Here is a 16,516-nt window from a genome sequence, read left to right as displayed (position 1 = left end):
GGTGCGGGGTCGGCCTCTGCACATCATCACGCAGAGGGGAGGGCGGGCTCCTCTGACCTTCCCAGCTCAGCACTGAGACCTCTGGAAACTCCCTTCAGATTCCCTACCTGCCTCCTCCTTCCCCCACCAGCCACGTCCAGGAAGTCCCACAAGCCACCCCAGGAGACAGCTGGCACTGGCTCGCCCGTTCCTCTGAGCCTGAATCCTGTCCCCCTCACCCCGGCCACAGGCTCGGCTCCCCCGTCTCTTGGCAACTGGAGTGGTGTGGCTGGTCAGGAAACCCACCCCACCCAGCCAAGAGAATGCAGGTGAGCTTGGCAGAGGGCACAGAGGCCTGACCAGCGGCTGAGAGAGTGAGACGGGAGGCGTCCCCCCTGGCGGGACGGGCCCGACTCCAGATCAGTGTCCCCGGGAGACCTAACAATGATGTGAGAACACAGAGCCTAGAGGGGCCCACCCAAGAGCCTGGGTTAGTCACAGATTTCAACTGGGAGGAGGAGGGGGGATGTCTACCTGCCCCCCACCGCCAGCCCCCAAGAGCCCAGGGCTGGCTCCCTGGGCCTTATCCGGGCCCAACTCCAGTCTGTGTGGGCACAGCGCTGCCTGGACCCGGTGCCCTGCTGGTTCCTGTTACTCTCAGGGCATGACAGTCCACCCAAAGAGGCGGCAGCCAGCGAGCCTGGGGATGGGCCTCTCAGTGTGAGATGAAGGAGGAGGAGAGGAGGTGCACAGAGAATGCAGAGGACTGGAGGGGCAGCGTGAGTGAAGACAGCTCCTGGGGAACCAGGGGAGGGGGGCGCTCGGGGGCCAGGCAGCAGAGCCGAGAGGCTTTGGTGGGTGCAGTGCCTAGGCCGCTGGAGGCCCCCTCTCTGGCTCGGGCAGTGCAGGGGACTCCTCCGGCTGGTCCCCGTGGTTTCTGCCAGCCAGTGCTGCCTGGATGTGCTGGTGTCCAGGGTGTGGGGAGGGGTAAACTGTCCATTTCAGGACTCTGGGTGCCCCTGGAAGGGAAGGTGGCAGCCTCGCACGTGGCTGATGAAGGAATAGCCCGTGACGTCATGACGCAAACACTGCCCATCCTCACCCTAGCGTGGGAGGTAAGCCAGAAGGGGCTTTAACTGGCCCACTGAAGGGTAAACATTTGTGTAGGTGCTCCCACTGCAGACAGCTCAGCCTCCCCTGTCGGTTAATTATAATCTTCTTAGAGAGCAAGAGACCAGCAGGAGGAAGAAGGGCAGGATTAGGGAGCGGCAGCTGGAGCGGGGCACTCAGAGACCACAGAGGCCCAGCGCGAAATCCTTTACCTGCTGTTGGTTCCACTTGAGGTCGGGGATCAGGACAAAGCCATCGGACGGATCCGGGTTCTCAAAAACAATCCGGTCGGCTTCAGCCTTCTTGTCGAGAATGTTGTACACCCACTGGAAGGAGGGCAGAGAGAGGGGGTTCACAGGCCAGTCCTTTCCCCAAGAGACAGCCCACGCTGGGAGAGGCAGGTTCAGGGAAGGACACCCAATGGTAAAGGGGCACGAAGCTCAGGGGATCCACACTCAGGCCATCCTGTCCCAGATATCAGCTCTTGGGTCCAGAAGAAACTTCCCCTCTCCCACCATGGCCATCCCCACGGGGGTCACTACAGCTGCCCCCACAAGGGTCCAGATGGAGCTCACTGTTTAGGCCCATCCTGGCCACCCCTGTGCACACGCTCTGCTCTGGCCTCACAGGCCTGGTCTGCAATCCCCTTCCACTCCCCACGGGACTCTGGTGAAGTGTCCCTGCACCCCGACAGGACCATGGGGCAGAGAGTCTGCTGGGAGTTCCTTCTGCAGAAGGAGCTTGCCATGCACCAGGGCAAGGAAGGGCTTATGTTCTAGAAGTAACCGTGCTAGGTTTCCCAGCCCCACTGGGATTCTTGTGAGCGTGGGGTTAGCGCCTCTACCCCACCCGACACGGACCCTTCACAACAAAGCAGAAGAAATGCCACATGAGAGGCAATGACACAGACCCTTCCTCCCTTCCTGTCAACCCTGGGCTGCCAGCTCTCCCACAGCCTTTGATCAGCTGCTGTCCACTGTCTTCAAGGACCCTTCCTTGAGCACTGCATGGACCCCAAGAGCATCACTTTACCATGAAGGTCCTGGTGGCCTCTCTGAGGAAGCCAGCCTGCAGCCTGGAGGTCAAGATACGAAGGCCCTGTTCTCATGGGGCTCCAACCCCTGGAGCCCACTCCACTCCACTGCCCCTGAGCGCTGAGAACCCTTTGCCAACGTGACTTCCTTCCTGGCCAGTGAACTCTGCCCGAAATCTGACAGTGAACCCTGCTGCACAGCCAGAGAGGGGGCAGGAGTTGGGCTCACCCAGCTGCCCCTTCTGCCCCATGGTCAGGAAGGCACTCAAGCTGACGAGGGCTGGAGGAGAGGACAGGGCACCGACACGGCCAGCCAACACGGGGCTCCTTAGCCCACCACCAGGAGTGCTGGCACAGCAGGGTCAGCGAGAGCCAGGGCTGTCCCCCCAACCCCGTGGGGGCTCCCTTCCCACTGCCCCCCAAGTCCACATCCTGCACTCTCAGCCAGCCCAGCCAAGGCCAAGTGCAACCATCTGATATGGAGAGGGACGAGGCAGAGGGAACCTGCCAGGGACGATCTGGGCCTCCCAGGCCCTCTAGTAAGACCCAGAGGCCAGTCACAGTAAGAACCCACCAGAAAAGAGGGGCTTTCCCATGGACAGCCTGGCCATGCCACTTCCTGGTGAGGCCTGGAGGTCATTCTGCAGTGGCTTCTTTGTGCAACCCTGGGGCAAGAGCAATGCAGAGCCCAGCAAGTTGAGAATGTCCCAGGGGAAGCATTTCCTCTCTAACTGGACATCTCTCTAGGAATGTGCCACTTGAGAAAAAAAGTCAGTCAGATCCTGATCGGAAATCTCCCAAAAACAAATGGGAGGGAGGGGATGGTGGTTCTGCGTGAACAGCCCTGGGACTGCCCAGCCCACAGCGGGCCAGGCCACCCCAGGGCCCTGCCTTCCCCCACAGCTCCTGCCTCCACCTAGAAAACAACATATCAGCTGGGGGAGAATGAATGGGCTCTGGAGCCCAACAACATGGGGCTCATCTCTCACCTCCAACACTAACTAGCTACATGCTGCAAAGTGATTTCATCTAAGCTTTGGTTTCCTCCTTCATCAAGAGGTGCTAATTATACCCACAGGTTAGGGCTGTGGTGAGGACTAAGCGAGAAAATGCTCACACAGGCGTCCAAAACAGAGCCCTGCCCAGGGAGGCAATGGACAGCAGAAAAGTTGCTGGGAAAGGTCAGGCTGGGCGTGCCTGAGGCTGCAAGACCAGCTGTAGGAAGGGGAAAAAGGAGACTGGATGAGAGCAAAGGAAGTGCATTGATTCTGGGGCAAGAGAGAACCATGTGTGAGACTGGAGGGCGCCCAAGGGCTGGACGGTGTGGTGTGATGAAGGCGTGGTGGATAAGAATCTGCCTGCCAAAGCAGCAGACACAGGTTCGATCCCTGGTCTGGGAAGATCCCACATGCTGTGAGGCAACTAAACCCATGAGCTGCAACTACCAATCCCATGCGTCTACCTAGAGCCCGTGCTCCACAACAAGAGGGAGCCATGGCAATGAGCAGCACCACAATGGGGCAGAAGCCCGCTCGGCAACAAAGCACAGTCAAAAATAAATATAAAGCACAAGGTCTTGAGGCGCTGAGGTGTCAGGACAAGAGGCCAAACCCTGGGCTCACAAACGGATCTCTAAGGCTCTGGATCCAGACATCCCACTGCATTCTTTTTTTTAACTGGGAAATTACAAGCACCTCAGATTTGAGTATCCAAGTAGCATCGATGGCTAAGAGCACAGACTCTGGGGCCAGGCGACCTGGCTCTGAAGCTAGTCTCCAAAAGCTTGTTGTTGAAGATATGGTGCCCGCAAAATGCTCAGGACCGTTGCTGTTCTAAGTCACCTCGTGGCTGAGACATCCCAAGCCAACTCACTGTCCTCCACGGAAACCCACTCTGCCATCCATCCCACCATCTGCCACTCATTGCCCAAGGTACCCCCACAGTCACCCCCAGGCTCCCCCTCGCTGCTCCAAGCCAGCCCCCATCTAGGCCCTGCCTCTTAATAAAAAAGAAGCTCCCCTCTGCCTCTTCCTCCTTCTACTCTCACCACTTCCAACTGCTTCTTTAAATCTCATCACATTACCCACGTGCTTAAAGCCATTTACAGGACCCTCAGTGCCTATAGCACTCGTCCAAAAATCTGACAAGAGATGATTTTTTTCTAATCTACATTTCCCAGGTCCATCCTGAGTCAGTAGATACCAAGGAGGGCCCTGTGCTCTGTATTTTATAAAACCTCAAGAGGCCATGCTGACGACTGGCAAGGTTTGGGAACTCCTGGTCTCCTGGGTAAAGTGCACACACCTCTTCCTGGGCCCTGCCTGTCTTCTCGTGCTAGCTCCCCAGATGCATCAGAGTCCAGCCCTCTGAGGCCCTGGAGTTTCTCTCTGCTCTGGCTGCAGTGCCCTGTTTATTCTGTCCACCTGGCAAACTTCTCTTTGTCCTTTTAAGATCCAACCAGAGGATCCTGTCCCCAGTGAAGCCCCCCACCATCTGGACTGATCACTCCCCTTTGTGTCACACCTCTACGTTATGTATTAACCACCGAAGTGCTCATCCCATTACATTGCACGCCTACCTTCCTTACAAGACTGTGGGGACATTATCAGTGCTTATCCTGGTGACCCTCCAGACCTTAGCACAGAGTCTGGGACCTAGGGGATGCTCAACAAATATAATAGCTATTGCCAATTAGCTCTGAAGAGTTCCAAAGAATAGCAAGGAGAGATAAGAAAAACTTCCTCAGTGATCAATGCAAAGAAATAGAGGAAAACAATAGAATGGGAAAGACTAGAGATCTCTTCAAGAAAATTAGAGATACCAAGGGAACATTTCATGCAAAGATGGGCACAATAAAGGACAAAAATGGTATGGACCTAATAGAAGCAGAAGATATTAAGAAGAGGTGGCAAGAATACACAGAAGAACTGTACAAAAAAGATCTTCACAACCCAGATAACCACGATGATGTGATCACTCACCTAGAGCCAGACATCCTGGAATGCAAAGTCAAGTGGGCCTTAGGAAGCATCACTATGAACAAAGCTAGTGGAGGTGATGGAATTCCAGTTGAGCTATTTTAAATCCTAAAAGATGATGCCGTGAAAGTGCTGCACTCAATATGCCAGCAAATTTGGAAAACTCAGCAGTGGCCACAGGACTGGAAGAGGTCAGTTTTCATTATAACATATATTGCATCTGATCCCATCACTTCATGGCAAATAGATGGGGAAACAGTGGAAACAGTGAGAGACTTTATTTTCTTGGGCTCCAAAATCACTGCAGATGGTGACTGCAGCCATGAAATTAAAAGACGCTTACTCCTTGGAAGGAAAGTTATGACCAACCTAGACAGCACATTAAAAAGCAAAGACATTACTTTGCCAACAAAGGTCTGTCTAGTCAAAGCTATGGTTTTTCCAGTAGTCATGTATGGATGTGAGAGTTGGACTATAAAGAAAGCTGAGCGTTAAAGAATTGATGCTTTTGAACTGTGGTGTTGGAGAAGACTCTTGAGGGTCCCTTGGACTGCAAGGAGATAAAACAAGTCTATTCTAAAGGAAATCAGTCCTGAGTATTCATTGGAAGGACTGATGCTGAAGCAGAAACTCCAATACTTTGGCCACCTGATGCAAAGAACTGACTCATTTGAAAAGACCCTGAGGCTGGGAAAGATTGAAGGCGGGAGGAGAAGGGACAACAAAGGATGAGATGGTTGGAGGCATCACCAACTCGATGGACATGAGTCTGAGTGAACTCCGGGAGTTGGTGATGGACAGGGAGGCCTGGCGTGCTGCAGTCCATGGGGTCGCAAAGAGCTGGACACGACTGAGCGACTGAACTGAACTGATTGCCAATTAAGCTGAGTGCTTGTAAACTTGCTAGAAACAGCCAAAAAAGAATACATGGGGAAATTCCCTGGCGCTCCAGTGGTTAGGACTCGGTGCTTTCACTGCTGAGGGCCTGGGTTCAATCTTTGGTCAAGAAACTAAGATCCCACAAGCCACACAGCTCGGCCAATTTAAAATAATAAAGAACACATGAACACTCATGTCACCCAGAAGTGGGGAGAGTAGTAGAGTTATTTCCCAAGAGGATGTGTACAGTGGTCTTTAAGAAGGTGCATATATGACTCACGCCGAAACTGTATTAAGGACTTCCTCTCTTTAATCACATATATGTGCAATTAGTGCAGCGAAACACACATTCCAGGACATCCACTTCACGATCCAAGATGCTTTCTAGGAAAGATGGAGACCAATTTCCTTACTACTTAGAAGACATAACAAATGCTGGAGGTCTTTGTTAAAAAACGGAAAAAAAATCAAGCCAGAGTGAGCTAGAGAAGCCTTGTGCAAATCCTGTGTGGGGCCACGGCTAACAGCCTGGCCAGGTCTTCCCCGTGGGACCTCCCTCAGCCCCTGTCTGCCTCCTGTCCTTCCTCCTCCCAAGGACAATCCACCTCGCAGGACCCCACACTCAGGACACCCTCCGTTCCTCTGGGCCTGGGAGAAATGGCCGTGAGCTTCCCATATCAGGACACCCTGCCCCACCGTGGCCACACTCTCGGCTGGAATACGTACAAATGCTCAGGGAACGGGAGTGAGTGATAAAGAGGCAGGATAGGAAAACAGCTCATCCATCACATTAACCCTGAGCATGCACATGGGGCCAATCTCGGGAAAGGCTCTGGTTGGTGCTGGGCACAGACCCAAGGAGAATCAGATCTGCTAGCGAAATGGCCTTGCGTCTGGCCCAGGGACTGAATACACTCTGAAGATGCTTCCAACCCGTGAACACAGCCCTGGAAGAAGAGGCTGTGCAACCATCCCCTCCCCCCGCTCCTGCCCCCAAGGATGGATGCAGGGGGCGAAAGGGAAGGAGAAGTTTCTCCCCTGGGACTCCACTCGTGGAGGCTGGCTAACTGTGGGTGAAACCAGGAAGGAGCGCCCGGATGGGGAAGGCCTAACCAGCATTTGTTTACCATTTACAGACCTCTGGTCTGGGTAAGCCATTCTTGAGATCGCATCAGCGCTACTAGAGAGTAGCCAGAAGTTCTTCCCAGGGACTGGACTGCTCTGAGATCCCAGACTGCCTCGGTGGTGTGCCCGAGACCAGTGTCAGTTCCCTGATCCATGCAGATGACTGTCCTCCGCAAAACACGACCACCTGAGCCCAGCACTTTCTATGCCACTTATCCTGCCCTTTCCTCTCCACAGCACTCTAAGTCTCACGTCTGGTGTGGTTACATATACATCCGTGTCCTATCTGACGCCTGCACAGGAGGTAAGTGGCGTGAAGGCAGGGACACTGCTAGCCCCTGGGACCATCTCGACCGACGCCTGAGAAGACAAACACTGGCCTCAGGGACAGCATTCTGCGTGTAACCCGTGGAGCCTGCCTGAGCTGGTGGTGGCTGGTACCTGGATGCTCAAGCTCTGGGACTCCAGGTGGGGCAAGGTGACGTTCCTGTAGTCGCTTCCTGTCTCTCGGACCAGGTGGAGGTCCTGGCGCAGATACTTCTGTAGGTGCTTCTCTGTAGCAGGGTAAACCACGGTTGTCTTCACATCTGCAAAGACACAGTACAGCCCCGGCCGCGGTCAGCCACGCTCTCCACCCAGTCCTGCTACCCTCCAGCCTCCCTGGCACTGCGGTGAGGAGGCGGCCACCGTCTCGTCTCTGATTCCCCAGTGACGGGAGCCGAACGCTAAGAAGTTATGATTCACCTGTGTTCCACTCCCATGAGGCGTCTCATGTCGTTAAATTCATGAAGGTGAATCACTCTCAGAATATGGAAAACATAACACGTTCATGGATGGATCATGGGGCCCCTCGTAACCCTTAACCCCAGCCCTTCTCTCTTACTTTCTGGGCACAGGAATGAAAGGTTTCTGACTCTTCTCACATAGCAAACGTTCTAGTATGTGGCCTTCTGAACCCAAAGCTGAAAATCTGGTTTAAAGTCAGACTCCCTTAATGCAGGGGGGGAAGGCACAGACGCCTGGGAAGCCAAGTCCTCGTCCTGCCTGCTCCTTCCTCGGGACCCCTACCTGCGTCCAGGTGTTTAAGCTCCCTGTGCCCCTGCTTCCCCATCTGTCAGCTCAGGATAATAACAGCTCGCGTCAGAGGGTTGGGAGGATTAGCAAGTCAATACCCGTGGAGCTCTTAGACCAACAACGTCTGACACATAAGCAACACTATTTAACTACTGGCTATTCTCAACCCAGGGTTACTCACCCTTGACCTTGGCACCATCAAGGCCTAGGTAATCCTTTGCTGTGGGGGCTATCCTGTGCCCTGCAGGCTATTGAGCAGCACTTCAGGCTTCCCAGATGCTAGTCAAACCCTCTCTCCAGTTGTGACAACTACAACAAATGCCGCAGATATTGCCAAATGCCCCCAGAGGGGGGGACTGCCCCCTAGTTGAGAAGCACTGTGTTCATCGCAAGGAAACCTGGTCGTTTTCCTAAAGAGACTCCAGGCTAGGGTCCTTGTCCAGCAACACCTGGTTTTGGTTAAGTCCTTTTCCCTATTTCTATTAGCATCTGCCGCAACAGCTTGAATGTAGATCCGAAAAGCAGGAAACGGTGTCTTAAAAATCAGTTGGGATGTTTCTCAAAAGACCGACATCCTCCCCGATGCCAGATTCAGATGTGTTTCCCCGGAGGAGCCCCTGAGAGGGGGCCGCCCAGCACAGGCACCGCACACTCCGGGAGATTCTCAGGCTCGCCTACACACCTCAAGACCCAGCTGAGAACCACGACCCACACACGCACGTCTGGTCTTAGGATGCAGGTGATGCTCATTCCACAGGTGAGGGACGAGGTCACAGGGACTCCAGACGTACCCGACACCACGCTGCGGGACGGGCTTGGGACAGCAGGGCAGAGGAGGGCTGGAGCCACGGTCTTCCCGCCCTGAGGTCCATGCTCTTTCCACCCCTGCCTGTGGGCCCAGCATCGCTGTGCTGCAGCCCAGCCCAGGGTGGGCATCCAGAGGTGCCATGTCAAGCACTTTCATGACTTCCAGAAGGACCAAGGGCCCATCAGATGTAGCAGGCCCACGGGCTGACACACGACTCCCCTTCCCGGCTGCGCCACCTTGGCTGTGTCATTAACCGGAGTCTCAACCTCCTCATCAGTTAAGGATGGTCATAAAACCGAGCCTACAGTGTGGCTGTAAACATTAAGGTGTTTCCTCAGAGCCACTGGAGGCGCTAAGTAAATGTCACCCCACTTCCTGGGAATCTCTGATCTGACCCTGAAAGGGAGGCACGGAGGCCTCTTCACAACCCTCGGGGCCTTTCTCACGCCCACCACCCTCTAACAGTCCAGGGGTCACAGGCCAGAAGTCAAAGATCAAGCACAAACAAGATCTCAGGAGGCAGGGGACTGCCTGAAATAGATGGGATGTCACCCCCTTGGCCCCTAGCCATGTAGCCTGGTGGAGAAGGGCCAGATTGTGACACCCATCAAATCCTGACTGTGTCACCTCGGGCACCTGAGACGCCAAAGAGCAGAGGGTGGGAAGTCTCTAGAACAGCAATCCCACCTGCACCCCCACGGAAAAGTCCCCCGCGAACGTCCTCAGCTTACTCCTCTGGGTCACCTGGGTGGGGCATGGGGACCAAGGCTGTGAGCCCTGGTGCTCCCTCCCATGGGGAGACGGGCAGGGACGACCTGGAGAAGAGCCGTGCCCCACTGGCAACGCACGCACCGCCTTGGGCTCTCAGCCCGGGACTCCCCGGCCATTCCAGGCCGGAAACCCACAGGGCCTGCAGGCGTGCCCACCTGCCAAGGCTTGCCAGAGACTGTCCAAGCTGCTGGGAAGGGGGCGAGACGGGCCCCTCGCCAGGCCGGCCCCTCCTGTCCTCTCCTGAGCAGCAGGGAAGAATGAAAAGGCCCCGTCCAACTGCTCCTTTCTGCCCAGAGGAGACCTGCCCTGCTGCGCTCTGAGCCCCAAAGAGTCATCACTCCCAGCCGGGTCTCAGTCAGACCTTCACTCCCGGCATCCAGATGGACACTGCCCCCCAGTCTCGCCCAGGCCTCCCTGCAACCCCGCTGACCGTCCTTCCCCGCGCCGTCTCAGCTCCAGCCCTAGCGACCTCCTAGTGACCTCCTCACACCTGCATTGACTCCCATCTCCAGGCCTTGAACCTGTTCCCCTGCTTCACCCGCTCAGGTCTCCGTCCAAGCACAGCACCCCTGACCTCACCACACCCTGGGGTTCGCCCTGCACGACCTGACCACGGAGGACAGCTTTCCTGCCTGATTCCCCCAGGGATGTCTGTCTACCTGTTTTACCGCATTATCCCCGGCACCCGGAAGAGAGCCAAGTATACACTAGGCACTCAGCAAATACCGAACAAACAAAAGAATGAATCCGACCTTCTTATTTTTTGGAATCTGACCTTTTTAGACTTTAAACCCAGGAAGTGCACTTCTTATCCCAAATGGAATAATACCTCTCTGGGGGGAAAAAAAAAGTCAATATATTTCCCAATGCTAAGTTTCTCACTGGCAGCCAAAAGCAAGCTCTGGTGTTTATCCAAATGACCTGCAACTGAGCTTCAGGAGGAATCCGGTCAAGAGTCAAGGCCTGATAAACACTCAAATATCGGATGAAAATATGTAGGGGACAGGATATCGACCCAGGGCCTCAAAAACAGCTCCCTTGAGATTACTCATTAATTGCAGACAGGGACACAAAGTGACCAGAGCATCATCCCTGTGAGATGAACTGACCACACAGACCTCCTGAGCTGTGCTGAGGTGCGTGCTCAGCTGCTCAGACATGTCTGACTCTTTGTGACCCCATGGACTGCAGCCCACCAGGCTCCTCTGTCTGTAAAATTTTCCAGGCAAGAATACTGGAATGGGTTGCCATTTCCTCCCCCAGAGGATCTTTCTGACCCAGAGATTAAACCCAAGTCTCCTACACTGGCAGGCAGATTCTTTACCACTGAGGTCACTTGGGAAGCCCGTGCCGTGGGGCGCCTGCCAACGTAACCTGTATCCCATTGCAAGGTGACATCACCTCCCAAACCCAGGGACACCCGATAAGACAAGTGGCTTCCCAGCTCCTCCAAGGTGTCAAAGTTAGGGCTGAGGGACTGCTCCAGATTAAAGGACACTGGAGACTGGACTGGATCGTGGACTGCAGAGGATGGGGCAGGGGAAGTTTCCTGCTTGAAAGTGGCATTGAAACAGCAGTAAGATTAATAACGGTCTCCACATCATGCAATGGTTTCGTATAAATGTGAAAGTTCCCCAAATTGACCATTTTACTCTGGTTCCTGGGAGACATACACTGACACGTTTAGCGATGAGGGGCTACCATGTCTGCAACTTACTTTTCAGTAACAGAGGTAATGGTGACAAGATATTACTGTATGTGTATGTGGCGAGAGAAAAAGGAAATGTGGCCATGTTATCAAATGGTGATTTAAAAAAAAAAGCCTTTTTTTTTTTTGCTTCACTGGGTCTTCCTTTCTAGTTGCAACGCGTGGGCCTAGTTGCCCTGCAGCATGTGGGATCTTAGTTCCCCAACCAGGGATCGAAGCTGAGTCCCCTGCATTGGAAGGCAGTTTCTTAACCACTGGACTACCAGGGAAGTCCCCTGAAGAGCTTTTATTAAGGGAGTTCTTTGTACTATTTCTACAGTGCTTCTGTAAGGTTGAAAATTTTTTTCAAAATATAAATAAAAAGGTGTGGGTACCCTCTACTCCCTGGCCGCTCACCGCCAGCAGAAGTGCCAGCCGCTGTTCTGAGCCCTGTGTGCCCATGAACCCACTCACTTGCCACAGCCAGTGTGAGGCGGGTCTCACTCTGGTGCCCGGGCTGCTCACAGGGAAGCTGAGGCCAGGGCTGGGCTTTGGCCTTGGCACCATGGGCCGGCCCCCGCAGGTCAGCAGACGGTGCTTCACCACCTGCCTGGCACCCTCTCTGCAAACCCCATTCAGCAAAATGACTTAAGGGGCCCCCTGTCCAGGATGAGAAGTTCCTGGCACCTCCCAGTCCAGAAGCGTCTCCCAGTGGCTAAAGAAGCAACAAGGAATCTCCTGACCCTGCCCTCCTGCTGACATTCTTAAAAAACAAAAACAAACAAACTCTAAAACCCATTTCTCAAAAATGACCACAGTTTATTAAGAGAGCTTCCTTGTCAGAGTCTCCCTTCCCATCATGCTTTTTCAAACTTTGGTTTTATTTTTAGTTTTAAGGTATATCTTGCACATAAAAGTCAAACAAAGCTTGTTTTTAAATGTCTTCTGCTTCCTTCCCGAGCACCAGTGTCAACTCTTTCAGCCATTTCTTTTGTCTCATACTTCCACAGTTCCAAATTACAAATATTTTTATATCTTGTTTCACTTTGATTTTTCAGTTTTATTAGTTAACCTCCCATTAGGGAAGATAAGGATTTAGCTTTTTTTTTTTTTTTTTTGATAGCTCTCAGTCAATCCTAAAGGAAGTCAGTTCTGAATATTTATTGGAAGAACTGATACTGAAGCTGAAGCTCCAATACTTTGGCCACCTGATGGGAAGAGCCAACTCATTGGAAAAGACCCTGATGCTGGGAAAGACTGAGGGAAGGAGAAGGGGATGACAGAGGATGAGATGGTTAGCTAGCATCACTGACTCAACGGACATGAATCAGAGCAAACTCCAGGAGATGGTGGAGGACAGAGGAGCCTGGCGTGCTACAGTCCACAGGGTCACAGAGTTGGACATAACTTAGCAACTGAACAACAAGAATCAGCTCTCTACAAAGAGTGTGAGTGCACATGTATACATGCACACATGCTCTTCTCCACCCTATTTTCACAACACAATCAGATCACAATTTTGGATAAATCAGTACTCAGCATTATCAACACCATTATGATGATGTAAATGCTGTCCACTGCTGAAGAATACACCATGAGTATTCTTCCTTGCAGCACAACTTCTGGTATACAGAGTTAACATTTACTTGTTTACTTTTCTATAAACTCGTCACACAAGTTTTATCCCCACAAGGACTTCCCTTTTTATAAATGTTTCCTCTTGATGTTAAAATTCATCAGACACAAGGACAATGGTGTGTTCACAGAGCCCGTGACCCGAGCCTGCAGGTGCCCCATGCAGAGCTGTGGCCTGGGAGCTCCGAGCACTGCCATCCTGAGGGGCCCTCCCCCTTGCTGTGTTGGGTACCTGGTTTCCCGGATCCACTATCTTCCTCTTTCAGATCCTTGTCCTCATTTTGCTGAAGCAGTGCTTCTCAAGCTTAAGCGTGTATCAGGACGCCTGGGGTGGGGCATTTCTTTTTTTTAATTTTATATTTATTTTTGGCTGTGCTTGGTCTTTGCTGCTGTGTGGGCTTTTCTCTAGTTGTGGCAAATGAACACAGGCTTCAGTAGCTGCAACACGTGAGCTCAGTAGTTGAGCCTCCCGGGCTCTAGAGCACAGGCTCAGTAGTTGCGGCACACAGCCATGTGGGATCTTCCCGGACCAGGGATCGAACCTGTGTCTCCCGCACTGGCCACCAGGGAAGCCCTGCATGCCTAACAGGTGCCCAGAAGATGCTACCACTGGTCTGGGGACCATGCAACAAGAACTAAAGTACAAACTCAAGATGTGTCCAGCGATATGGCACAAGGAAGATACACTGAAAGGCTTGGAACATCTGAAAAGGTCTGTATTCTACTGTCATGCTTAACAAAGAGCTCAGCTAAAGAATTCTAGGATAGCAATGACCCTCCAAGTCTGAAAGCAATCTCTGCAACCTTCCGGATTGTACTGCTGCTATTAAGAAGTCTGAGGCACTCTGATCCCAAGCCTGCGTACTGACCTGCTTTTTCCTCTCTGGCCCGTGTCCTGACTGTACTGATGGTGGTAAAGCAGGTTTATTTCCATCCATCAAGCTGGGCTAAGTGCCAGGCCTTTTCAATCTTGAAAATCATGTTCTTCAGTTCTGGAACTCATTTCTTTCTTTTTTTAACTGGAGGATACTGAATAACAATACTGTGATTAGTTTCTGCCATACATCAACATGGATCAGCCATAGGTATACATATCTGGGACCCATTTCTTCGATCAGTTTCTTCCCCACTCTCTCAAGCCCTATCTTTCTGGAACACTATTTAGATATTTAACTTCTTTGATTCGTCTTGTAGTTTTCCTTTCTCTCTCGTTTCCAGCTCTATATCTTTCTGCTCTACTGTTCAGAAAGTGTTCTTCATCTCCTGTTTTCATTTCCGCCATACTTTCAATTTCTAAGAGCATTTAAAAACTTCCTTTTTAGTAGTATTTTGTTCTTCTGCTTTTTTTTTTTCCCCCTGCCATGATGTTTTAATCTCCATGTCTGGAAGACTTCATGACTCAGGCCTGGGCTATGTGGAAACATAATGAGCTACACTTAAATAAAGTTTCCTACCTTGAGAGTGAGTTTAACCTTGTCTAATCTTTTGCTTTCTTTGCTTTTATAATTTCTCTCTGAGATTAATGATATCTTTGAAAATTTCTTCTCCCGAATAGCTTCTATCTCCTCCAAGTCTCTTTCTTGTCCTTGGTTCCTTTTCCTTGCCTCTTCTTTTTCAACTGAGGCATTACTCAAAAGTCTGGCCAACCGGCCTGTCCGCTCACTCATATTTTAGAGTGTGAAGATGCTGGAGGGAAGCTTGCTGACACAGGAGAGCTTCATGACCATCAGGCTATTCCTTTGCACGTGATAGAGCCCCTGAGAGCTGAAGTCTTTTCTCTTGAGCTGCTCAGATTCCCCAGAAAATTCTTCCAATTTCACACATGGAGGTAGGGGCCTGGCAGATAGCACTGAGTGAGGAGGAAGAGAAGCAGGTGGGCAGAGGGAGGGCGGGCAGGGTTCCTCTCAGGGTTCACCGAATCTGCGGACTGCTACTTAACCATCTGCATTTCTGTGCCACGACTCCACTGACACCAAAAATCTCTAGACCCTCCGTTTTAACCTCTCCAGCGATGACCAGTCCTGTGAAGTGGAGAAGGGATTTCAATGGCTGTGGCTCGCATTCCCCTTGGCCGGCTCAGGTTTACCCTCTCCAACCTGCCACGCCAGTTCCTCCTCCTCCATTCGCCTCCTTGGTTTGTCTCCTCTCCCTCAAGTCTTAATGGGTTAACTTTATTTAGGGGCAAATCGTTTGAAGCCCTTTTGAGTGAGCGTTTTAAAGGAAGCAGCTGGGCACCTGAACTGCCCACTTTTAACTGGAAGCCCAGGTTCCTGTCCTCTGTCTCCCTCCTCGTACTTTATTTTTTCTTCTTAGCCATTTACTGCCACTTGGCGTATTTATCTGTTCTTTATGTTCCCCGCCCTGCAGCTGCACGCACCTCAGCTCCCTGAGAGCAGAAACGCTGTTCTGTGCACTGGGTGTGCCATGCCTGAAACAGACCCGACATGAACTGTGACACGGTCTACACAGCAGAATATATACTGTGCCAAGTTACTGATACAAGCGTGTGTGCATGGACCACTACACGCACAGAAGTGCACACAGAGAACAGTCCAAAAAAGTCAGGACATGTTCTAAGATGTGACCTATCTCCGGGCAGTCGAGTTGAATGTAACTGTAATTTTTAAAATTAGTTTTTCAGGGTACTCATTGACAGAGGAGCCTGGCAGGCTACAGTCCGTGGGGTCACAAAGTGTTGGACACGACTGAGCAACTTTCACTTTCCATTTTCTAAAACAACTATGGATCACTTTATAACACATTTATTAAGAACATAAAAATAAGCTGCTCCTGAAAACCAAAGCCCAGAGAGGTTAAGTAAGTTACCCAAGGCCACACAGCCGGCAAGGGGTGGAGCTGAGACCTGAACCCAGCGGTCTGACTTCTCTGTGCAACAAGGCTTCCCCTGCCGCAGGGCTAGCCCTTTTCAGGCCCTTTCCTGAGAAACCTGTGGTGCCGCCACTTTCCCCAAAAAGCAGCCCTGTCAGACTGGAGAAACACGATTCGTTCCAGCCCCTCCCGGAGACACAGAAACAGCTGTCAGCAAAACCGAAGAGCTCAGCAAGGAGCCAGAGCAATGGGAGCTGCAGACTGGGAGGTCTGGGAGGACGTCGGCGTGAGCAGAGGCCGACCACGGGCTGCTGGCCACAGTGCCCCCTGGAGGGCAGGAAGTGGGGGCACACTCCCCTCCGGCGTGGGGGGGCTGTCTGAGGAGCAGCCCCCACAGGGTGTGCAGCCAGAGGCGGGGGCGGGGAATGGGGCTCCGGGACGGGAGGGTGGAGTGGGTGAGGATGACCCCCCTCACAACAGAGATCCATGACTCATTCAACATCCGGGGGTGGTACCAAGCGCCCCGGCACCCTCCCAGTCTGACAGCGCGGGACGGTGGGGAAGGAGGCCTGGGGCGGGGTGGTTGCAGCCCTTGTAGGACTCAGGGC

At 52.6% G+C, this 16,516-nt stretch overlaps 1 protein-coding gene across 1 annotated transcript in view; it reads right to left on the bottom strand.

Annotated features, from left to right (window-relative positions):
• Window positions 1–16,516, bottom strand: part of DCPS (decapping enzyme, scavenger) — a 43,205-nt gene that overhangs the window by 8,069 nt on the left and 18,620 nt on the right. The window contains exons 3-4 of the mRNA XM_010829489.1: window positions 7,546–7,691; window positions 1,302–1,415 (exon numbers count right to left, since the gene is read on the bottom strand). Of these exons, the coding sequence (XP_010827791.1) occupies window positions 1,302–1,415; window positions 7,546–7,691 (260 nt within the window). The remainder of the gene's footprint in view (window positions 1–1,301; window positions 1,416–7,545; window positions 7,692–16,516) is intronic.

Source organism: Bison bison, unplaced genomic scaffold (assembly GCF_000754665.1).
Source record: "Bison bison bison isolate TAMUID 2011002044 unplaced genomic scaffold, Bison_UMD1.0 scf7180017864506, whole genome shotgun sequence".
In the NCBI taxonomy this organism is placed as follows: Eukaryota; Metazoa; Chordata; class Mammalia; order Artiodactyla; family Bovidae; genus Bison; species Bison bison.
This window is presented reverse-complemented; position numbering and strand designations above follow the sequence as displayed.